The 25,216-nt window shown below is 48.8% G+C and overlaps 1 protein-coding gene across 2 annotated transcripts in view; it reads right to left on the bottom strand.

Moving 5' to 3' along the window:
- DTD2 (D-aminoacyl-tRNA deacylase 2) overlaps nt 1-25,216 on the bottom strand; it is a 70,123-nt gene that overhangs the window by 32,112 nt on the left and 12,795 nt on the right. For both annotated transcript variants that reach the window (XM_086936959.1, XM_086936960.1), the window contains exon 2: nt 6,852-7,025. In XM_086936959.1, the coding sequence (XP_086793085.1) occupies nt 6,852-6,977 (126 nt within the window). In that variant the 5' untranslated portion in view covers nt 6,978-7,025. The remainder of the gene's footprint in view (nt 1-6,851; nt 7,026-25,216) is intronic.

Here is a 25,216-nt window from a genome sequence, read left to right as displayed (position 1 = left end):
CCTCTCTGTTGCAATTGATCACTTAGTATCTGAGAGTGGATCAGAAAATCTTCCTTCCTAGAACAATTCCTTCGGATTCTCAACATTTGTCCGTACGGCAAGTTGGATTTTAGGCTTTTGGGATGGTAGCTTGCATAATGCAAGATCGTGTTCTTATCTGTCTCTTTGCGATGCAAGGTAGTTGTCAATTTGTTTTCATAGGGAAAAACCACCACATCAAGGAAAGTCAAGGATGTTTTACTGGATGTTACTGTAAATTTTATATCCGGATGTCTGGTGTTTAACCACTGATGGAATTGGGCAAGCATTTCTTCAGACCCTTTCCATTGGCACCAGATATCATCAATGAAACGATACCATTTAGTGATGTTCTGTTGAAAGGGATTGTTCCGGTAGATGTAACGCTCCTCGTACAGGGCAATGAAGAGCACCGCCATTTCTGGTGCATAAGGACACCCCATGGCGGTGCCCTTCACCTGCACGTAGAACGTGTCCAAGAACCGGAAGTAGTTCCTTTTGAGTGCTATTCTCGCCAAGTCGATAATAAAGTCTGTGGGGACTCTATGTGGTCTGGGTCGTGTCTCGAGGTAATACTCCATTACTTCGAGTCCCTCCTGCTGGGGTATTTGAGTGTATAGGCTGGTGACATCAAAGGATATCATCAGTTCTTGATCTCCATCAAATGGGGTCCCTTCTATCTTATTGATAAAGTCCCTTGTGTCTTTCAAATATGATTTAACTTCGGGTAAAAAAGGTTTTAGGAATACATCCACATACTTCGCCAGCGGTTCCAATAATGAATCGCACCCGGAGACAATGGGTCTCCCGGGAGGTTCAGTCAAGTTTTTGTGAATTTTCGGGAGAAAATAAATCACTGGGATGCGTGGGCTCTTTTTGTCTAAGTATTGGAACTCTTTCGTTCCTAGTATCCCCATGTCTCGACCCTCCACTATTTTATTCTGGATCTCAGCTTTAATTTGTGGAGTTGGATCCTCTTTAACTTCTCTGTACCACTCAGCGTTTTGGATCTGGCTGTTAGCCTCTGCAATATATATTGTCCCAGACCACGAGTGCACCCCCTTTGTCAGCGGGTTTTAACACTATCGAATCGTCTTTACATAAGTTGTTTAGAGCCATGTGTTGATCTCTGCTGATGTTCCTCTTGAGGAACATTTTTTGTTTACTTAATTGTGTGATGGAGGATAGAACGGCTTGCTCGAAGGCTATTATTTCCTTGGGAATTGTATATGATGGGGGCACGAATGTGGATTTGTTGGATAGATTAGAGGGTTCATTGACTCTATTGTCTTCTCTGTGGTAAAAGAATGCCTTTAGTCTTAATTTGCGACAAAACTCCAAGGCCTCAATCTTTAAATTAGTAAGGTCAGTGTGTACTGATGGCACAAATTTAAGTCCTAGTTCCAATACAGATTTTTCATGTACCGTTAATTCTTTATTGGAAATGTTTACTATTGAGGTCAGGTCGATGAAGAACCCCATTGATTAGAGAGAAGGATTTGGAAACGCGTCGGCTATCTGGCTGTCTAAAAGAGACGCATAAATAAAATAGGGCAATGTACTCACAATCAAATGTACCCGAATGAGCCTAGGTGTACATGATTCACAGTTCTTTATTTCATGTATCAAAAAGTTTTGAATGTAAAAATTGATGAAAAATCTTTTCTGTTTTGTTTTGTGTTTAAATATAATGAAAGCATTGTAATGGATGTAAAAATGTGTTTAAACTGTTTCCACAGCTTAAGGAATGTTTTCTCACTCTGAAAATTGTATAAAGATTGAGCATATTTTGAACAAGTTAAAAAATGATAAATACACACCCTCCTGAATCATTGAAAGGAAGGTTTACACCAGCTGAATAAATAAGTTTTGGTGTTTCAAATTCGAGCCCTGGCGCCCTTTTTTCTTCACTAATGTTATTGTCCAGCCAGGACCCGTAGGACAAACCCCCCCCCCATTTACATATGTATTGGAAATATGTCATCATCCGCAGAGGTAATTTATATGTTACCTTTGTAGATCTACGAGCAGCATTTGACCTTATTCCTCGTGATTTACTGTGGAAATCACTGAAAAAGCAGGGGTTCCCAGGTGAACTATTGAAACTAGTGATTGGGTTACACCAGAATAACTATGCTAGGGTAAGATGGGGCCCAAATGGTGAACTCACAGATGCAATCCCTATCAAGAGAGGAGTGCGCCAAGGGTGCGTGCTGGCACCTACACTTTTCTCCCTTTATGTCAACAATATTGCAGTTTATATGGAGAATTGTGACAACGACTCACCTCGTCTGGGGGGGGGAACGAGTTCCGTCCCTCCTCTTTGCGGATGACACGATTCTCATTTCACAAACCCCACGGGGCCTAAAGATCCTATTAGATAGGTTCCAGCAGTATTGTATTACAAAAGGGTTAGAAATTAATGTAAAAAAGACTAAATATATGGCTCTTAATCCTCATAAAAGTTTCAAAAAAAACCTAACGCTGAATGGAGAAAAGCTTGATTATGAACAAGGTTTTACTTATTTAGGGGTACTATTAGATTCATCTTTAAATTGGAGACCCCAAGTAGAAAAATCAAAAATTGTGTTCAAACAAAATTGTCATCCGATACTGAAAAGACATAATAAATGTGCAAATAAGGCAGTTACCCCAGCATTAGAGCTCTTTAGATGCAAGGTCCAGTCAGCAGTTTTGTACGGGGCAGAACTCTAGGGACCAGTGTGTAGAAAGACCTTTGAAATTTTGGAGAACAAGTTCATAAGGGGATTACTAAAGGTTCCTAATAACACTCCATTACTACCCCTACTCCTCGATATGAACATACGACGCACCGATCTACATGCAATATTAAGACCGTTATTGTTATGGGTCAGGTTGTGGACTACCCCTGATTTAATTGAATATAAAAATGGACTGGTTGAAGTTTTGAAACTAGATACTGGCAATAAGATTTCTTGGTTTAAACATGTCAAAACATGGTTAACAAAATTGGGTTTATCCCATTTTTGGAATTTTCTCCCTGAGTGTACTGGGGTAGCTCAGACGTGGGTCCCAGAGCCTCCACACCACTGGAGTCAAGCTAGCCGGGCTGATGAGAGGTGTTACCTCGAAACCGGTCCGGTCCTCGGATGCTTGATTCCGGTCTGGGAAAGATATGGCTGTTGTAGTTCGGACTGGACTGTTCCCATGGGGCACAGGGTCAGAGCTGATTTGCATAAAGCCATTATCTGACCCAGGGTGGTGTGGAGTGCAAAAAACGATGGATTTAGGCCCAGATCCTTGTACTGGGGTGAATGTAAGACATTGATCTACATTCTGTCCATCAAATTGTTTTTTGTAATTTTCTCCCTGAGTGTACTGGGGTAGCTCAGACGTGGGTCCCAGAGCCTCCACACCACTGGAGTCAAGCTAGCCGGGCTGATGGGGTGTTACCTCGAAACCGGTCCGGTCCTCGGATGCTTGATTCCGGTCTGGGAAAGATATGGCGGTTGTAGTTCGGACTGGACTGTTCCCATGGGGCACAGGGTCAGAGCTGATTTGCATAAAGCCATTATCTGACCCAGGGTGGTGTGGAGTGCAAAAAACGATGGATTTAGGCCCAGATCCTTGTACTGCGGTGAATGTAAGACATTGATCTACATTCTGTCCATCAAATTGTTTTTTGTAATTTTCTCCCTGAGTGTACTGGGGTAGCTCAGACGTGGGTCCCAGAGCCTCCACACCACTGGAGTCAAGCTAGCCGGGCTGATGAGAGGTGTTACCTCGAAACCGGTCCAGTCCTCGGATGCTTGATTCCGGTCTGGGAAAGATATGGCTGTTGTAGTTCGGACTGGACTGTTCCCATGGGGCACAGGGTCAGAGCTGATTTGCATAAAGCCATTATCTGACCCAGGGTGGTGTGGAGTGCAAAAAACGATGGATTTAGGCCCAGATCCTTGTACTGGGGTGAATGTAAGACATTGATCTACATTCTGTCCATCAAATTGTTTTTTTGTAATTTTCTCCCTGAGTGTACTGGGGTAGCTCAGACGTGGGTCCCAGAGCCTCCACACCACTGGAGTCAAGCTAGCCGGGCTGATGAGAGGTGTTACCTCGAAACCGGTCCGCTCCTCGGATGCTTGATTCCGGTCTGGGAAAGATATGGCTGTTGTAGTTCGGACTGGACTGTTCCCATGGGGCACAGGGTCAGAGCTGATTTGCATAAAGCCATTATCTGACCCAGGGTGGTGTGGAGTGCAAAAAACGATGGATTTAGGCCCAGATCCTTGTACTGGGGTGAATGTAAGACATTGATCTACATTTTGTCCATCAAATTGTTTTTTGTAATTTTCTCCCTGCAGTATACGTTGGAGCGCATGGCCCCATAACTGAAAAAAATTTTATGGTAAAAAATGTGGCCCAGTTTGAAATGTTTCTTGATGAGATTCAGCCACCATTGGCGAAAACCTTGTATCTAAAATATAGGTATGGCATACTAAGAACTCGGGAAACCGAAACAAAATGGGGGAAAATTAGCAACGACAAATGCACTTTATGCACAAATAATGTAAGAGAAGACATTTTTCACATTCTATTTTTCTGTTCAAGCTATGTAGAAACAAGAAGGAAATGGATAGTGCCATTGTGCCGTAATATCGGATCAACTTTGCATAAGGAAGCTGGTAGAATATTAATTACGGACACTAGTCAAGTAATTGTGTTTGGCATCAGTAGATTTCTCTTGGCTGTAAAATTCATTAGACAAAAATTGTCTCTGCCATTTTAAGCGTATGTAGCGAGAATTGTTAACTGGCAGTTATAATTCAATTTAATGCTTTTTTAACATTGTAAATATTTTAATAATCTTTTTAACTATATTAATTGATGTGTGTTTCAAGCCCCAACTCATGATTTATCTGCGAAGGGTTATGGTAATTATTTGGTCACGCACCAGCACTTTTCTTGACTGTATATTTTTTGTACATCTGTCGATAATAATGTGATCATGTATATTATGTATTTTGTATATCTTTTATGATGCAATTGCAATGAAATAAAGATTATTGAATAGTACTGAAGGGTATCGTCGAGCTCGGAGGAGAGGCAGAGGTTACTACACCTGGTGATGGTCAGTCTCAGGAACTTGGAATGACACTGGGGGGCAAGATTGGAAGGGCATCCTTTCCATCCCTGACCTGGCATGTTGAGTGGAATAGAGACGAGGTATGGGGAGGAAGCCCCAAGAAGAGGCCGAGTCCCCAGTTGAAGGCATCGAAGCTGGCATGGTTGTTGGTTGACTGTCAGCAACAACGAAGGGTAAAGATTGTTACCAAATGGATAAGGAGTGATGAGGAGGCCTGACAAAAGGCATTCTTAAGCGCAGGACATAGATCCCGATCTATACACGTCCGAACCCAATGGTGGAAAAAAAACAATATAACAATGGAGCGGGTGCCCGTGCGCATTACTAAGCAAAGAAGAATCACTACAATTCGTGGCTCAAGGCACTTCCTCGAAGAAAAGCAACTTGCAAGCATCCTAGCCCAACACTACAAGGCTGGAGTATGCAGAGCATGTGTATCTACAACCACACAATCCACAAACATTATATTTTTCTAAATATACAGCTTTTCCCTTTTTACATTTTATGTTTATTTCTTTGTGCATTATTCTTTGATATTTTTTTAATTACTTCTTTTTAAAAGGTTTTGACCTGCTTCTGTATATAAGAACATAAAACATGTTTTATATATGTAATATTTATAATAATAATAGTAATAGATCTGCACCAATGAAACATGTAGATGAAGGTAACACATACTGGCACACTTCTATAAAGGTATGTTAGGGATTCACATGCACAGTTTTAGTTATCGTGTTTAGTCGTGTAAGTCTTGTATTGAAACTCAGCTAATGTGGGGGATGCATGGCAAGAAAAAACATTACAAGGCAGCAACACCAATGTTCTCTGCTGATGCAGGGGACAGAGCGAGGAGGCAGCTCTAGGGAAGGGAAATACTGTATTCGTAGTTCTCTTGTCCATTTAATTTGTTCTCAGTGGGACATAACAATAATGAGAATTTGAAACTCTAAATTGTTTACAGTTCTCTCTGTGGCGCACATGTGAGGGGATCTCAATGTTTATGGAGTATTCACTCCAATTTTGAATACCGACACTTAATGCTGCAGAATAGAAGACTGGCTAACAGTATGATATTTATTGCACCACTTGCGCAGTTCCTTAAAGTGGATTCTTCGAGGATTAAAAGAAGCGTTTCAAATGAGTGACAAGTCTTAGCTGTCAGGGCTTTTGTTTGTTCCTATTGTGTGGTGAGGGCAGCCTGAGCAGATTTCCCTCTGACTCAAGTGTGAGCTTCTCTTTGGAATCTGCCTTGGAAGGTGAGCGTCCTCCGCATTAAGCAGAATCACCCGGCATTAAAACGAAAGATAAATGCGCCCTGGGTTCACTCCACCTGACATGCATGTTTATTAGTTTGAGTGCTCTTAGGCATCTAAAGCGAGACCATCTGAAGTGGACAATCATAAAATGAATACGGTTATTATAATTGCAATATTTCCCACATGCTTTATCCTTCTAGAATCCACGCGTCTAGCGTGGTCTAGTGGAACTTCTGGACATGCTTGATTAAAGCACAAGCTGAACTACTTAGGGTTGAGCGGAAGGTGCCAAGAGGGGCAAAGTTGGCAGCATCTGGAGCTTGGGCTTCTTGTAGGCTGATGCTCTCGCAGGAGTTCCTCCAGCTGTAGAGAGGCAAAGGGATAGGAAAGCGGAGATTTTAGGGAGTGGTCGCGACAGTGGGCTGCTTGCCTCTTCAGTGGTCACACCTTACCTCTACCCACTCAGCCGGGGACTCTTCAGAGCTCGGCTTCACTTGCAGCTTGGCATAGAGACACTGCTGGACCACAGCGCGGGCGACGACCAACTTGTCCTTCTCCGCCATGGTATTCTTCTGCATGGTGACCGGTACGATATTCTCCTTCCAGGAGCTGGAACCAGCCAATTCCTGCAAAAATATAAAAACACTGCTTATAAGGTGCACCACAGGTACATGCATGCTAGTAGAAGTCTATAGGATCCGTCGATAAACAGCATGACCTACCCCAAGCAGTACGGTATACAAAGCTGCAAATACACTGAGCATTGGTAATAACACTCATGGTAGCGAACTGTCTACAGGCCTGCCACTTACCAGCATCGAGCCAATGCACATCTGCAACCACTTACTCCTCCAAGAACAAGGCGTGAGTTCAGAGTTCAGCTACAAAACAGGGAGCTGTGGTGACACCTTGAAGCGACGCCTGCTGCAGCCTTGGCCACAGATGCATGATTGAACCACACCTAGAGGGGCCTGCCACTAAAGAGACTTCAAAAATCAGCGCCTGGCAGCAGAATCCTGGCCTTTAGTACACCGGCTGCAGACTACGGCATGACTAGGGTCACTTCAGGACTATCACTTACTAAAGCAAAAACAGAACGGATGGAAATGTGCAAACTGATGTAACAATCAGGAAATACGTTATTTTTGTTTGTGCATTTAAGGACTGGCCCCAACCACATGCAATATGTTTTGTTCTACCCCGAGATGGTCAATCCAAACAGCTTGATCTATTAGTTAAGATTGATTAAAGCAAATCGATTATCAGGGCATTTGGTAGAAGGAAACTTTCCTCCTGAGAGACGAGCCAACAGATGAGACTTAGCCTGAAGGCGCAGGGATCAGAAGTCTTGTGATCTATATTTGCACAGATGCGGATGGGTCACAGGTATGGTCAGTGCTCCCTGTGCAGCTCCTGCTGATGTACAACACAGGTGTCAATTAGCAGGACCAACAGAAGGGTGTGTACGTCTGTGTCTGGCCTTAGTTTAAAACTGTAACAGCACCTGTAATACCAATTACAAACAGGAAATATGCGGCATGAAGCGAAATGTAAGACAGGGGTTGTTGCAGTGCATCCGTATTTCCAAAGCTCCCACTGTGCAGCTGTGTGTCTTCAGCCTGTGCTCTTTATCAGGGTTTACCACGTTAGCAAAGAACCCGGAGCACGCTTGCTTCCAAAGCTCCCACTGGGCAGATGTGTCTTCAGCCCGCGCTCTTTAGCAGGGTTTACCACGTTAGCAAAGACCGCAGAGCACGCTTGCTTCCAAAGCTCCCACTGTGCAGCTGTCTCTTCAGCCCGCGCTCTTTAGCAGGGTTTACCACGTTAGCAAAGAACCCAGAGCACGCTTGCTTCCAAAGCTCCCACTGGGCAGATGTGTCTTCAGCCCGCGCTCTTTAGCAGGGTTTACCACGTTAGCAAAGACCGCAGAGCACGCTTGCTTCCAAAGCTCCCACTGGGCAGATATGTCTTCAGCCCGCGCTCTTTAGCAGGGTTTACCACGTTAGCAAAGACCGCAGAGCACGGTTGCTCCCAAAGCTCCCACTGTGCAGCTGTGTGTCTTCCGCCCGCGCTCTTTAGCAGGGTTTACCACGTTAGCAAAGACCCCAGAGCACACTTGCTTCCAAAGCTCCCACTGTGCAGTTGTGTCTTCAGCCCGCGCTCTTTAGCAGGGTTTACCAAGTTAGCAAAGATCTGCAGAGCACGCTTGCTTCCAAAGCTCCCACTGTGCAGCTGTGTCTTCAGCCCGCGCTCTTTAGCAGGGTTTACCACGTTAGCAAAGACCCCAGAGCACGCTTGCTTCCAAAGCTCCCACTGTGCAGCTGTGTCTTCAGCCCGCGCTCTTTAGCAGGGTTTACCACGTTAGCAAAGACCCCAGAGCACGCTTGCTTCCAAAGCTCCCACTGTGCAGCTGTGTCTTCAGCCCGCGCTCTTTAGCAGGGTTTACCACGTTAGCAAAGACCCCAGAGCACACCTGCTTCCAAAGCTCCCACTGTGCAGTTGTGTCTTCAGCCCGCGCTCTTTAGCAGGGTTTACCAAGTTAGCAAAGATCTGCAGAGCACGCTTGCTTCCAAAGCTCCCACTGTGCAGCTGTGTCTTCAGCCTGCGCTCTTTAGCAGGGTTTACCAAGTTAGCAAAGATCTGCAGAGCACGCTTGCTTCCAAAGCTCCCACTGTGCAGCTGTGTGTCTTCAGCCCGCGCTCTTTAGCAGGGTTTACCACGTTAGCAAAGACCCCAGAGCACACTTGCTTCCAAAGCTCCCACTGTGCAGTTGTGTCTTCAGCCCGCGCTCTTTAGCAGGGTTTACCAAGTTAGCAAAGATCTGCAGAGCACGCTTGCTTCCAAAGCTCCCACTGTGCAGCTGTGTCTTCAGCCTGCGCTCTTTAGCAGGGTTTACCACGTTAGCAAAGACCTGCAGAGCACGCTTGTTTCCAAAGCTCCCACTGTGCAGCTGTGTCTTCAGCCTGCGCTCTTTAGCAGGGTTTATCACGTTAGCAAAGACCGCAGAGCACGCTTTCTCCCACTGTGCAGCTGTCTCTTCAGCCCGCGCTCTTTAGCAGGGTTTATCACGTTAGCAAAGATCTGCAGAGCACGCTTGCTTCCAAAGCTCCCACTGTGCAGCTGTGTGTCTTCAGCCCGCGCTCTTTAGCAGGGTTTATCACGTTAGCAAAGACCGCAGAGCACGCTTGCTCCCACTGTGCAGCTGTCTCTTCAGCCCGCGCTCTTTAGCAGGGTTTATCACGTTAGCAAAGACCGCAGAGCACGCTTGCTCCCACTGTGCAGCTGTCTCTTCAGCCCGCGCTCTTTAGCAGGGTTTATCACGTTAGCAAAGACCCCAGAGCACGCTTGCTTCCAAAGCTCCCACTGTGCAGCTGTGTGTCTTCAGCCCGCGCTCTTTAGCAGGGTTTATCACGTTAGCAAAGACCGCAGAGCACGCTTGCTCCCACTGTGCAGCTGTCTCTTCAGCCCGCGCTCTTTAGCAGGGTTTATCACGTTAGCAAAGACCCCAGAGCACGCTTGCTTCCAAAGCTCCCACTGTGCAGCTGTGTGTCTTCAGCCCGCGCTCTTTAGCAGGGTTTACCACGTTAGCAAAGACCCCAGAGCACGCTTGCTTCCAAAGCTCCCACTGTGCAGCTGTGTCTTCAGCCCGCGCTCTTTAGCAGAGTTTACCACGTTAGCAAAGACCCCAGAGCACGCTTGCTTCCAAAGCTCCCACTGTGCAGCTGTGTCTTTAGCCCGCGCTCTTTAGCAGGGTTTACCAAGTTAGCAAAGACCTGCAGAGCACGCTTGTTTCCAAAGCTCCCACTGTGCAGCTGTGTCTTCATCCCGCGCTCTTTAGAAGGGTTTACCGCGTTAGCAACGACCCCAGAGCACGCTTGCTTCCAAAGCTCCCACTGTCCAGCTGTGTCTTCAGCCTGCGCTCTTTAGCAGGGTTTATCACGTTAGCAAAGACCGCAGAGCACGCTTGCTCCCACTGTGCAGCTGTCTCTTCAGCCCGCGCTCTTTAGCAGGGTTTATCACGTTAGCAAAGACCTGCAGAGCACGCTTGCTTCCAAAGCTCCCACTGTGCAGCTGTGTCTTTAGCCCGCGCTCTTTAGCAGGGTTTACCAAGTTAGCAAAGACCGCAGAGCACGCTTGCTCCCACTGTGCAGCTGTCTCTTCAGCCCGCGCTCTTTAGCAGGGTTTATCACGTTAGCAAAGACCTGCAGAGCACGCTTGCTCCCACTGTGCAGCTGTCTCTTCAGCCCGCGCTCTTTAGCAGGGTTTATCACGTTAGCAAAGACCTGCAGAGCACGCTTGCTTCCAAAGCTCCCACTGTGCAGCTGTGTGTCTTCAGCCCGCGCTCTTTAGCAGGGTTTACCACGTTAGCAAAGACCCCAGAGCACGCTTGCTTCCAAAGCTCCCACTGTGCAGCTGTGTCTTCAGCCCGCGCTCTTTAGCAGGGTTTACCACGTTAGCAAAGACCCCAGAGCACGCTTGCTTCCAAAGCTCCCACTGTGCAGCTGTGTCTTTAGCCCGCGCTCTTTAGCAGGGTTTACCAAGTTAGCAAAGACCTGCAGAGCACGCTTGTTTCCAAAGCTCCCACTGTGCAGCTGTGTCTTCAGCCCGCGCTCTTTAGAAGGGTTTACCGCGTTAGCAACGACCCCAGAGCACGCTTGCTTCCAAAGCTCCCACTGTCCAGCTGTGTCTTCAGCCTGCGCTCTTTAGCAGGGTTTATCACGTTAGCAAAGACCGCAGAGCACGCTTGCTCCCACTGTGCAGCGGTCTCTTCAGCCCGCGCTCTTTAGCAGGGTTTATCACGTTAGCAAAGACCTGCAGAGCACGCTTGCTTCCAAAGCTCCCACTGTGCAGCTGTGTCTTTAGCCCGCGCTCTTTAGCAGGGTTTACCAAGTTAGCAAAGACCTGCAGAGCACGCTTGTTTCCAAAGCTCCCACTGTGCAGCTGTGTCTTCAGCCCGCACTCTTTAGAAGGGTTTACCGCGTTAGCAACGACCCCAGAGCACGCTTGCTTCCAAAGCTCCCACTGTGCAGCTGTGTCTTCAGCCTGCGCTCTTTAGCAGGGTTTACCACGTTAGCAAAGACCGCAGAGCACGCTTGCTTCCAAAGCTCCCACTGTGCAGCTGTGTGTCTTCAGCCTGCGCTCTTTATCAGGGTTTACCACGTTAGCAAAGAACCCAGAGCACGCTTGCTTCCAAAGCTCCCACTGGGCAGTTGTGTCTTCAGCCCGCGCTCTTTAGCAGGGTTTACCAAGTTAGCAAAGATCTGCAGAGCACGCTTGCTTCCAAAGCTCCCACTGTGCAGCTGTGTCTTCAGCCTGCGCTCTTTAGCAGTTTTTACCACGTTAGCAAAGATCTGCAGAGCACGCTTGCTTCCAAAGCTCCCACTGTGCAGCTGTGTCTTCAGCCCGCGCTCTTTAGCAGGGTTTACCACGTTAGCAAAGACCCCAGAGCACACTTGCTTCCAAAGCTCCCACTGTGCAGTTGTGTCTTCAGCCCGCGTTCTTTAGCAGGGTTTACCAAGTTAGCAAAGATCTGCAGAGCACGCTTGCTTCCAAAGCTCCCACTGTGCAGCTGTGTGTCTTCAGTCTGCTCTCTTTAGCAGGGTTTATCACGTTAGCAAAGATCCGCAGAGCACGCTTGCTTCCAAAGCTCCCACTGTGCAGCTGTGTGTCTTCAGCCTGCGCTCTTTAGCAGGGTTTACCACGTTAGCAAAGATCTGCGGAGCACGCTTGTTTCCAAAGCTCCCACTGTGCAGCTGTGTGTCTTTAGCCTGCGCTCTTTAGCAGGGTTTATCACGTTAGCAAAGATCCGCAGAGCACGCTTGATCACAAAGTGTCAGGTCCCCACAAGTCTCACCTGTTACTAGTGGAGCTATCTCGCAGGGACGACCTGAGCAACCTCCTCTGTCCCCCTCCCTACCTGATCCGATGTAGAATGTCCAGACCTAGGCAAGGATGGGACATGGGGAAGCTGTCATAGGTAGGGTAGGGATGTCGTCAGGGAAAACCGGGATGGAAGACCTATCAGTCAGAGGACTCTTTCTGGGTGTCGCCAGCTACATAGGGATAAGCAAAAGGATTAGTGAGGCTGCACCCCTTCTGCTTAGGTCATACACACAATCATGCAAGAGAACCAGAGTGTAAACAAGAACGGCATTCACCTGGATTGTGGACGCGTGCTCTTGATAGGAAACATTCCGGGCTAGCATAGGAAGATCAGGTAACGTCAGCTTCTGTGGCTCCCCATGAAGGAAAGATAGATGCCAGTACTTCCAGGAGTACTGATGCTTTTCAAAACAGCAGTCAGAACGCGATCACGCTTCCCTGTGCGTGTCGCTATTCTGGAACACAAGGCGCTCCTGCGCTGTTCCAGACAGTATGAAGCAATAGAAAAATCACGACAACGCTTTCCTGTGCGTGCCGTGTAGAGGAAAGACAAAGAAAGGCGCTCCTGCGCTGTGAACCAAAGGAAAGCCGTGCCCACGCTATCCCAGCGTGGCACGGTACATAAGGTGGCAAGGCGCTCCTGCGCTGTGAACAAAAGGAAGGCCATGTCCACGCTATCCCAGCGTGACACGGTGTATAAGGGGGCAAGGCGCTCTTGCACCGAAAAGTGAAGCCTCGTCCACGCTCTAAGCGTGGCGCGGTTAATGGTGGCAAGACGCTCCTGCGCTGGAGACAAGGTGAGCCGCGTCCACGCTATCCAGCGTGACGCGGTAGAAGGCAAGGTGCTCCTGCGCCTGATTTAAGCAATGTCGCGTCCACGCTAATCCAGCGTGACGCGGAAGATCGCAGGTCAGCAGGTGCTCCTGCGGGGGATCACGGCAGTCCGTACGGGTCCTGAGCTGCTGGACACACGAGGCGAAGCAGCTGCGCGGACAAGGTAACCAGTACTAGAAGCACCGACGGGTCAATGCGCCGCGGCTATATGCGGGTCACCCGGAAGTGCTTTTTCGAGTTCTGGTGCACTGCCTGTTCCGAAAGCTAGACCGCTCACTTGCCTAGCGGCGTGCTGCTTCCTGAAGACCGGAACCCACTGCAGACACGCCATAGCTCCAGGCAGAACCATGACACAAAGCTCCCACTGTGCAGCTGTGTCTTCAGCCCGCGCTCTTTAGCAGGGTTTACCAAGTTAGCAAAGACCTGCAGAGCACGCTTGTTTCCAAAGCTCCCACTGTGCAGCTGTGTCTTCAGCTCGCGCTCTTTAGCAGGGTTTACCAAGTTAGCAAAGATCTGCAGAGCACGCTTGTTTCCAAAGTTCCCACTGTGCAGCTGTGTCTTCAGCCCGCGCTCTTTAGCAGGGTTTACCAAGTTAGCAAAGATCTGCAGAGCACGCTTGCTCCCAAAGCTCCCACTGTGCAGCTGTGTCTTCAGCCCGCACTCTTTAGCAGGGTTTAACACGTTAGCAAAGACCTGCAGAGCACGCTTGCTTCCAAAGCTCCCACTGTGCAGCGGTGTCTTCAGTCCGCGCTCTTTAGCAGGGTTTACCAAGTTAGCAAAGATCTGCAGAGCACGCTTGCTCCCAAAGCTCCCACTGTGCAGCTGTGTCTTCAGCCCGCGCTCTTTAGCAGGGTTTACCACGTTAGCAAAGACCCCAGAGCACGCTTGCTTCCAAAGCTCCCACTGTGCAGCTGTGTCTTCAGCCCGCGCTCTTTAGCAGGGTTTACCACGTTAGCAAAGACCTGCAGTGCACGCTTGTTTCCAAAGCTCCCACTGTGCAGCTGTGTGTCTTCAGCCCGCACTCTTTAGAAGGGTTTCCTGCTTTAATGATTTGCAGAGCACCCTCGTTTCAAAAGCCAGCCCTGTTTAAAACACCATCAAAACGGCGAAAATAGTTTCAATGATCAATTGTACAACTCAGTTCAATGCCTTACATTCATGAAGTTTGAGCAGCAGAAGTCTTAAGCCTACTCAACAGGCACGTCTGCCTGTGTGTGTCTCTTGGCCCAAGTGCAGGCCAAACCCACAATTTCCTGTTGGTGGTCACTGCTGCCAGAGAAGGGGGAGGCGTCCTGTCCTGACCTAGCGGTGGCAAGTCTTCTTGTGGCCACACTACCAGCCTTACGTATGGCATCAGGTCCTCTGCAACTGCAGGCCCAAGGCCAATCAGGACTTCCTGCGTCAAATGCAACACAACACACCTTCACTTCCAGAGGTCTGTTGTCTCCCAACTCCACAGCGGAATGCCGGGCAACACAGTAGTACTTGCTCTTTGAAATCCAGAAGATGGATCACATGGGAACCACTCAGCTGCCAGGAAGAGCCTTTCGTAGGAGAAGTCACTCCTAGTTTTGTTCTTTGTGACCGACCGCTTTCTCTGGGTGTTCCTCATGCTGGGAAAATGTTGAACGTCTCCTCTTGGACAGTCTCTCAGGATGCAAGGCCAGGCACACTCCTTCCCTCTCTCGGCAGGCAGGCGGGCTTCTAGACACTTCAGACAAAGCCCGAGCTCCTCCAGTAGAAAGTGCAGATTCCAGAAGAGCATCGGGGATTGGCTGTCAGGCAGACTTCTTCCCTTGCTACACAGCAGATCTTCAAGCACTCTGCAGAACACCCTTCCTAGTCAAGAAGAACATAGAACTGGAACAAACTGGGGTGAATTAGACCCCACTTTTATACATATTTTCAAAACAGGGGCTATGGATTCACTGTCTAAGGTTACAAAACAGGTTTGGATTGGTTCACTTTCAAATATAATTTTCTGCCTTCTTCTCAAACAGCCTTAGTGAAAGGGGATTGCTGTCGCAGCAGATAGCAATGAAGCTGGTTGGCCCCAGGGAAAAGTAACCAAAGCAGGGGCACAATGTAGGCTGTGATCTCTTCACTTCGCAGTCATGAGACTTCCTGAAGCAGGAATCAGAGACAAACACAAATTCACAGCAGCCAAAAAAGAGTAACCTTGAAACTAAACTACAAATTTAATCAACCATGAGAAATGAACTACATACAGTCCACCAATCAAAATCCTCCTCAGTGTCCATATAGCGTTAACATCATCTTGACTGCCTCTAATTTTGCAGCATTTTCCAAGCATCCAACCCTAGACGCTCCAACTATGTCAATCAACTCATCCAATGAGCCATTACTCCAGATCCTCCTCGCTTCCGTTCGAGTCCTATAACTAAACCAGAGGTAGAAACCATAATACTAGGAACATCCAATAAACATCAACCCTATGGGTAGGGAAAGAAAAAAAAGCAGAATATTGCATATCAAGTTATCGCAAGATCGTCATTGCGTTTCAGGACAAAACAACATTACTCATAAACCCATTTGACCATTATTCAGGTGCGATAAGCCTTACTGCTGTATCATTAATAGAATTGAAAATTCTTAACATGATATCTAGAAAATAATTCATTCAACGTCACATCGAAAAACTAAGATTATGCTTTCAAAGCTTCCTAACCACTACAGAGGCAACATCAACAATCTACTAAAAATAAAATAATATTACTTAAAATTAGAGCCAGAAGACAAATCTGTGGCCTTCATGATGTCCTCCAACTTGGAACCTAGGATTCAGAAGTCACTGCCTCCCTAGCAGAATGGGTCTCAAAAGCACCATGAGTCCGCTTACCCACCTGGAAAGTGTAGCCGAGGACACCGGATAAAATAACTTCTCCTGCGTAAAGGCCAATTGTGCACACCTGCCCCCAAGGGATCTCCACTCTGTTGATTATGCCAATGTCCCCATCTCTGCCAGGAAGAAGTATATATTCAATGCATATTGTTGGACCAGGCCTACCTAATATAGTATGCAGACTGTTCCAAAATGCCTGGCATTTGCCAACCACCCTCCGGAATTCTCCATGCAGTCAGGTGAAGTTCGCCTGTCCACACTGGTGGTTGGAATTGGCCCACTGGATTCATCAGAATCAACCCCTTTCATTGGTTATTGATGTTGAGCCCCCACAGAGTATATGCAACATCCCAAATATTCTATCTGCTGTGTTAGGATGAGAACATACTTCCTGTTGATAGTGAAACCCAATTCCTATAAGAGATGTACTACCCATTAAAGGTAAGTCTTGAGCTACAGAGTAGCCTGAGCCATGGAAAATCATGTTATCTAAATAAACTACGAGACAACCTCTTTGGCTCACAGTATCTCGACTTCCAGCTTCATTATCTTGGAGAAACACTAGGGGGCAGATGACTGAATGAATGGTTGGACTGAGGGTGTGTATCATTGTCCTCCACTGCAACTTAAGAAAGCATCTCTGTAAGGACAATATTGGAATTGTCAAGTATGCACTTGAGTTCCAAACAGAGCATCCAGCAATTCTGGCTGGTTCCGCAGCAGAAGAGACTTCTATACGTAGCTTTGGAGCGATGAGAAATCTGCAAGTCCAGATTTTGACTGTTCTTGTCTGCCAAAGGTAAGGGCAACCCCTTCTGGTAGCCACAATGCTACCAACAATGGAAAGTCTAAGCAGATAGTGCCCTCCAGAAGGAGCCCCCAAGAGGAAAAGCCCCAAAGGGACAAAAACCTCTTACGGTGATTGGCACCCAGGAGACTGATGAGGGATGTTAGATTTGGGTTGGCACAGGTAAGTACTTTTGACAAGCAGGGGCCCTCTCCTCTAGTCAGGGCAAGGGACTTACTCTTAAAAATAACCCTTGCTCACCCTCTAGGTTGCGTGGCGCGAGCAGACAAGGCTAATCCTCAGAGCGTTATTGGTAAAGCATTTAGGACCATATACAGTAATGAAAAAATACACCACAAATGGACACCAGCCTAGTTTTATATCAAAAATAGGTTTCTTTATATATATACATATATATATATAGATATATATATCAAGCAGACTTAATACAAGACCCAGATAACGTTTTTAAATCAGGCCACGATACTGTTCAGCAAAGCATTCTTAAAGAAATGCGTGTTTCTAGGGTTCGGTGCGCTTCGTGCACCCTGCGCGACTCGTACTGCGCTGTGACAGAGTCTTGATGCCTAAAACAACGTTGCGGACTCTCTGATCCAAGGCGTACACCACCGGGGGTGCGAGTCGGTACAGTACCTTGCTTAAAGTGTGGAGTCGTGGACGCGGAAGAGGCGGAAGAGGCGTGCGTAGACGAGGCGTCCTAGGAGCAAGCTGGCCCCCCCCGCCCCCCTAAATGCGTGTCCAGCTCGTGCAGGCGTCTCGTTACGAGACGTACGATGCCCTGGGGGTTAGGTGAGTCGTCCTAGGCATAGAGCCTTCGGCATACACGGCGTTTGTCCGTGTCTTTGCCTTCGAGGGGGGATACCTTAGTTTTTCTCCCAGCAGCACGATGTCCAGAGCTGGTATGCTTCGGCGTACAAGTCGCCGTTGTCAGCGCAGGACTGCTGTTTGGTCTCTGGGGCGCGGTGCAAGGAGGCTGGTAGGCTTCGTGCGTACGGGCCGAACCTTCCTTGTGATGCGCTTCAGTGATAGGAATTTCCACAGCTGGGACGCGGCGAGCAGAGCGGATCTCGGGGGAGGGTGAAGCGGGTGCGGGCGGCCCTTCGGGGCGGTGTGAGTGCAGCTCGTAGGCAGAGCAGGCTCACACGGTGATGGCGGTCACGGGTCCGGCTTCACGGCTGTCCAGAGGTACGGGGCGCACTTGGCTGGCGGCTCCAGCAGCAGGGGGAGATAGGCAACTTCCAGCGGCTCGGCTCTCAGGCAGGGGCAGTCCAATGGTCCTGGGACTCCGTTCAGGGGGCAAGCTCACACACAAGCCCTTGGAGATTGTTGAGAAATGCACAAGTAGACAAAAGTTCTGTCAATCTTCTCCTCTCCTCTCGTAGCAAGGTACCCACTGCAGGCCAGTCTCCCAGTTTAGAGACAGAACTCCTCCTTCAGCTTTTCCAGGTCCTTCTCGTCGGGCATAGGTTTTTCTTGGCTCAAACAGGATCTAATTTCTTAGGAGCAGGGCTCCTACATTTATACTACATTTCTTTTGTTCTTGCATGCCAGGGGGCCTGAGCCTAGTTCATCCCAGTTTTGGAGCACTTTTTTTTTTAGACTCTTGCTTCTTCTTTCAGTGTGCAGGGCAGAGACATCAGACGCTCCACAGGAGGTAGAGCCAGCATTGTGGTGGCAGAGCACAGCCCTATTCAGAGCCAAGGGGCACTCCTTCCACCCATCCTGCTGTAATCTCACTATTCACCATCTGTCATCCCCAGCCCTGTCACACACAGAAACCAGACAGCAGATACACATCCTAGCAGAGGCGGGCTGAAATGGTTAGGCAAGCAAATACTAACTTTCTAAAAGTAGTATTTGCAAACACAGGATATTAAAATAAACTTTACTAGAAGATGTATTGTATTATTCTGAGTTCAGGCATACTAAACTTGACTTTCTACCATGTTCTCTGAGTCGGTTAGGATTATAGGGTGTAATAAATCCAGCAGCCCATTCTGGCCTATGGAGAACAGGTAGCCTTACAATAGTAAAAAATGAAAATGGTTGTAATTCACTATTAGGACATGCCACACACATCGGGCGTGTCCTACCTTATGCTTACAATGCACCCTACCCTTGGGCCTACCATAGGGGTGACTAATATGAAGTTATGGTAAGGTTTAGGGGCTGGCGAGTGGGTGTACTTGCTGAGTCAGCTTGACAGTACCAGACTGCACACAGGTTCTGCAATGGCAGACCTTAGACACATTTTACAGGGCTGCTCCTGTGGGTGGCACAACCAGTGCTGCAGGCCCACCAGCAGTAGTTGTATTCAAAAGCCCTGGGCACACCTGGTGCACTGTATTAGGGACTGACAGTAAATAAAAAACAAGCCAATCATGGAAACCAATCAATGTATACATTTTTATATAGGGAGCACTTGCACTGTGGCACTGATTGGCAGTGGCACAGTGCCCTGAGCAGCTAACTCCAGCAGAAACACATGAGGCAACAGCAGGAGTGAAAATACACCAGCAGGAGTGAAAATACGCCAGCAGGGGCGAAGATACGCCAGCAGGGGCAAAGATACGCCAGCAGGGGCAAAGATACGCCAGCAGGGGCAAAGATACGCCAGCAGGGGCAAAGATACGCCAGCAGGGGCAAAGATACGCCAGCAGGGGCAAAGATACGCCAGCAGGGGCAAAGATACGCCAGCAGGGGCAAAGATACGCCAGCAGGGGCAAAGATACGCCAGCAGGGGCAAAGATACGCCAGCAGGGGCGAAGATACGCCATCAGGGGCGAAGATACGCCAGCAGGGGCGAAGATACGCCAGCAGGAGTGAAGATACACCAGCAGGAGTGAAAATACACCAGCAGGGGCGAAGATACGCCAGCAGGGAGGGGCAAAGATACGCCAGCAGGGGCGAAGATACGCCATCAGGGGCGAAGATACGCCAGCAGGGGCGAAGATACGCCATCAGGGGCGAAGATACGCCAGCAGGGGCGAAGATACGCCAGCAGGGGCGAAGATACGCCAGCAGGGGCGAAGATACGCCAGCAGGAGTGAAGATACACCAGCAGGAGTGAAAATACACCAGCAGGAGTGAAAATACACCAGCAGGGGCGAAGATACGCCAGCAGGGGCGAAGATACGCCAGCAGGGGCGAAGATACGCCAGCAAGAGTAGAGATACACTAGCAGGAGTGAAGATACACGAGCAGAAGTGAAGATACACCAGCAGGAGTGAAAATACACCAGCAGGAGTGAAAATACACCAGCAGGAGTGAAAATACACCAGCAGGAGTGAAAATACACCAGCAGGAGTGAAAATACACCAGCAGGAGTGAAAATACACCAGCGGGAGTGAAAATACGCCAGCAGGGGCAAAGATACGCCAGCAGGGGCAAAGATACGCCAGCAGGGGCAAAGATACGCCAGCAGGGGCGAAGATACGCCAGCAGGAGCGAAGATACGCCAGCAGGGGAGAAGATACGCCAGCAGGAGCGAAGATACGCCAGCAGGAGTGAAGATACGCCAGCAGGAGCGAAGATGCACCAGCAGGAGCAAAGATGCACCAGCAGGAGCGAGGATACACCTGCAGCATCATAGAAACACCAGCAGGAGTAAAGAAACACCAGCAGGAGCAAAGAAACAACAGGAGTGAGGAGTATTGAAACACAAGGAGAAAGACAGCTCTGCTCCTTATATACACAAAAACAGGAAGTGACAGAGGAAGACGCAAGACCACCATGATGGATTGGGAAATGCTGTCTGGAATACATGATAGAGTCAATCTGCAAAAAGAGGACAGAGGGCCGTTTAAGGTCCAGCACACACGCCCACAGGAAAGTATGTCTACACAGAAGTATGCTGAAAAAAGTTGGAGGTGCCTGAAGGATCAAGTAGGGGGATCTGATCCTTCAGGTGCCAGGGTCCCATGCTTCATCATAGGGCAGCTCCTTGTTGGGCAGGAGCAGCAATGCCCAACGGGCCCCACAGGCGGGTTCTTTGCTGGAGTTCTTTTGAGCTGCCGTAGTGAAGTGTGAGGTGTGTGGAGAAGTGTGGCTCACTGGTTAGAGCAGGCAGACCCTGAAGCAGAGGTCAGACCGGGGACCAGGGTTCAATTCCCGACGCGGCAGGGTCTTGAGCTCAAATGTCCATGGACTCGATAATTCTCGCTTTAGTGCCTGACCTAATCATGGGTTCACACTCTGCAACTCTGGGCATTAAGCTTGCTTAATCTCCACAACGGCCCCCCGCGGCGGGATGCCTGGCTTTCACCTTGGAGATGCCCTGTAGGGGGTATCTCACAGGGAAAAGCCAGGACGGGTTCCCAAGGCAAGCGCGGAGATACCCCTTCGGGGGTCGATTCAGGCGCTATATAAGAAATATAATAATAATAATAATAATAAGTGTCATAAGTGAATAGGGTGATGGATTAAAAATAGCTTGAGGTATTGACAAAGCAGAAATGTAATGATTGGAACCCTCGGTTATGCTAAAAACAAGTATAGTCCAGAGTGGATATAATGATCCAAGTTGGTTCTAGACACAGGTGTAGGTCAACATGTTTCCTGCCATCAAAGTGTCAAAAAATAAATCGGGGCATTTGACCTTGGTCTTTAGACCCATAGCAAATGTGACAAGAAGAAAACAAGATTTACAGACATCTTTACTTCCAATTCACTTTCCGAATGAACAGAACACCTGTTTTTACCCGCTAGCCAGAAGGGGTCAGTAGGTCCTAATATCGACCTGATAAATTCTGACTCACCGTAGCGAGTGGGTGAGAACATTTCGAGGCCCCCCACTGCTTGATGAACTGAATCAAACTTACAAGGAGGGTGTAGTAACTGTCTGAGTCCATATAATATAACCCCCATCATAGTCATTTCTCTTTCTTCACTGCTTTGCGTTATGTAAGTCACGTCTTTTCCTTATCCTTACTAAAGTTTCACGGGGAGATTTGGGCTCATTGGCGCTGAGTTTTGTGAATGTTTACAAGCAGTTTAGTATCACTTTCAGCAAAGCTCTCATTGACAGCATTACTCCACACGGGGTAGACAACCCCCCGAGCGCGTCTTCTTGATACCGCTTTGTGGTAGGTTTTCAGGGGCCTGGCCCACTTAGTCTAAGAACGTTTGAAGAATTGTCATCAGTTCAGAGCACCAGCAAGGGGGCTGCCCTTATTAACAGTATTGTAGAGCATATGATTGGTGCTCTCATCCTATTATCATGAAGTCCCAACGGGACCACGACTAATCACAGTCATTAACCTCCGAGGAGCAATGGCCCCCCGGCAGCGCCTTCCTGCAGCGCCGGACAAGTTCCTCACCCAGGTCAATTCTTAGGAGTTTGCTCCTCTGCAAGAGAGTGTTACTAAGCTGTTGTCCCTGGTTTCCAGGGGTTCAGGAATCCACCTACTGGGAGAAGGAAACACTCTGGCTAATGTGCGGCGACGTTGCAATGGACTTTGACCCTGAGGAGGGGTTCCCCGATCAGGGGAGGGGGATCTGGAGGATGATGTTGTTTCATCCAATGAGGCCCAGGCTTCTGGTAGGTTCTGGTGCCCAAATTCAGCCAGCTTGAACCATATGAGGGGAACGCTGCCCCTAGTGAGATGTTTGACTCTGAGGGTATATATCGACTACGCTCCGCTGATTGGGTCCCTGACAGAAAGGTCGCGGAATATGAGGCAAGTGAGATCCACCAGGCCCTTAACAAGGAGGTGCGAGTCCGGCTCTGGGCGGAGTGTCCCAGACCATCCCAAAGGGATAGGGTCACAGCTACCCCGGATATCGAGCCCCAGCTGTATACCTTTTTCGCAAAATATATGGAGGATCTCAAGAAGGGGACTGACCGCTCCTGAAGGGTTTCAGGATAAAAATTCTTGACATGGTGGGGCCCATAACAAAGATTATTGAACTGGCAGAGCAGGCAAAGCCGACAGGGAGACCCCTCCCCACAGATGATGAAGCGGAATGGGCGCAGAGGGCGGTCTGCCTCCTCAGCAATGACAACTATGCCCTCTCCGCGGAAGGACACTGCTCTTCTGATAACAATAGACCCCAAGCTTGGAGAGCTATTATCGTCTGAGGCAGGACCTATACCGCAGGGCAACCTGTTTGGTGAGCCTTTCGTCAAGGAGTTGGGGAAGTTCATCTTGACCTTTTCGGCCCTTGACAAAGACCATATGTCAATGGAGATGATCTTCCCAGGGAAGGTTTTTGGAGGGGCCTGAAAAGGCAGGGGTTGCTCCTCGGGCCACCATTCCCATCAAGGCCCTAACAGAGCCCAGGCCAGGAGAAACACTGGCTGACACGATGGCTGTCAGGGAACATCCTACCCACCCTCTGCGGTGGGTGAGGAAAGAACAACCAGGCCCGCCGAGGGACCAACAACAGCAGAAGTTACAATGGTAAGCCCCATCCTTTTTTTTCTGCTCCGGCCGAAGGGGGGAGACTGCGTTTGTTCATGCACAAGTGGGCGGAAATTATATCAGATCAATGGATGCTTGAGGACTGTGCAGGGGTACCACAGAGTTTTATGGAACTCTAGTCCAGTCATTAACGGCTTAACAGCGGAGAAAATTCTGCCGCGGGGCGTTCCATTGAGTGGGCAGGGCCACGTCAGCCAACGGACGTGCGCAGCACTGCGGAGGTAGTGTTTGCCATGGCCGTTGGCCGACGGGCGCAAGGAAAGGGTGATGGCCCCACCCACTGTTTTTCTCTGCACAGGATTAGCTTCTGATCGGCCAAGAGGTACAGGACCTACTGATCAAGGGAGCAATAAGAGCAATCTGGTTCTGGTGGGCAAAAAAGACAAGGGCTTCTGCCCTGTGATCAACATCAGATCCTTCAACGAATGGCTGGTTTACCACCATTTCAAAACAGAGGGGCTCCATCTCCTCAGGGACCTGCTGCTCCAGGGCGATTTGCTAAGATGTCTAGACCTCAAGGACGCCTACCTACCTTTCCACCCTTTCTTCTAATTCAGAGAGTGCCGGCTCAAGTCAGGCGTCAGCAAGCGTCTCTTTTACCGATCACACCAGTATGGAGATCACAAGCATGGTTTCCTTCTCTCCTGGAGCTGGTGTGAGCTGCTCTGGTGCTCCTGCATTCCTTACAGAGATTCTGACCAATACCCTGAGTCTTCCACATCCTAGGGTTCTTCAGGGCCATCTTCCTCTCATGACGTGGAGGATTTAAGGTGATGTTGGAAAAAAGCCAGGTTTTGGCAGGGAGCGGAGTTCCTCATCCAACTGGTGCGGGCTCCAGGAACTACCAAGAGGTACAGATCGGCATGGAGGAGATGGGTTCGTTGTTGTGTGGAGAGACACCTGGATTCCGTGGGCATCAGTGTTACTGGCATTTTGAATTTCCTTGCAGAGATCTTAGAGGAGGGAACGGCACACTGCACCATTAACTCATTCAGATCAGCTATTTCAGTGGGCCATGTGCTGGTGAACAATACTCCAGTGGGTAAACAGCCTTGGGTGAGTAGACTTCTCAAAGGCATCAGGATTACTCGTCCCCCTGAGCCTAAGTACTCAGGCCTCCAGGACGTCAATTTGGTCTTAAGCCTGTTATCCTCCTGGCAAGAGAACCAGTACCTTTCTAGGAAGGAGATCTCAGCAAAGCTGGCTATGCTCCTCTGTCTTATTTCTTGTAAGAGAGATTTGGACGTGCGAGCCTTAGATCTATCAGCTAGGATCTTTACCCCGGAGGGGGTCAGTTTCACCATCTCCAGAAGGACAAAGACGAGTACCAAGTCGCTATCTTATCCAGCTTTTCCAGAGGCCCCCAAGTTGTGTCTGGCCAGGTGTCTAATGGCCTATGAGGACATGACGATGGAGTACAACCTCCAGGGTAACGGCAAGTATTAATTGCCACCAAGAAACGATTCAAAGCAGTGGTCTCTCTGACCACTGCCTGGTGGGTAAGATGGGTAATGGCTGAGGCCGGCATCAATACCACTGCTTTCAGGGCTCACTCAAATAAGGGGGCTTTGGCTTCCAAGGCTGTCCAGGTAGATGGCAGGCTTGAGGATATCATGAATGTGGCCGATTGGTCATCCCAGCGAGGCCTTCCTGCAGAGGTGGACCAGCTCCTCACCCAGGCTATTTCTCAGGCCCTTTCACCTCTGCAGGAGAGAGTCAGCAAACTATCAGCCCAAGTATACAAGGTCAAAGGGATACTGGGGGACAGGGAGGCTGGGCCTAGTGGGGTGACCTTGGTCCCCACATACAAGGCATGCAAGCGTGACGCAGGGCAGATCTATAAATTACGGGCTCCCCCGTACAACCTATTTTTGGCACCTTGGTGCTTCACGAAGCTCCTCAAACCAGTGGTGGAAAACCTCCGGACTCTGGGCATCAGTTTAATCATCTACCTAGATGGCATCCTGTTGATGGACCAATCACGGAACCTCCTAGTAGCCCAACTGA

The sequence above is a fragment of the Lissotriton vulgaris genome, chromosome 9, assembly GCF_964263255.1.
Source record: "Lissotriton vulgaris chromosome 9, aLisVul1.2, whole genome shotgun sequence".
NCBI classification, from domain to species: Eukaryota; Metazoa; Chordata; class Amphibia; order Caudata; family Salamandridae; genus Lissotriton; species Lissotriton vulgaris.
Note: the sequence above shows the minus strand (reverse complement) of the source record. Positions and strands in the feature narration are given on the sequence as shown.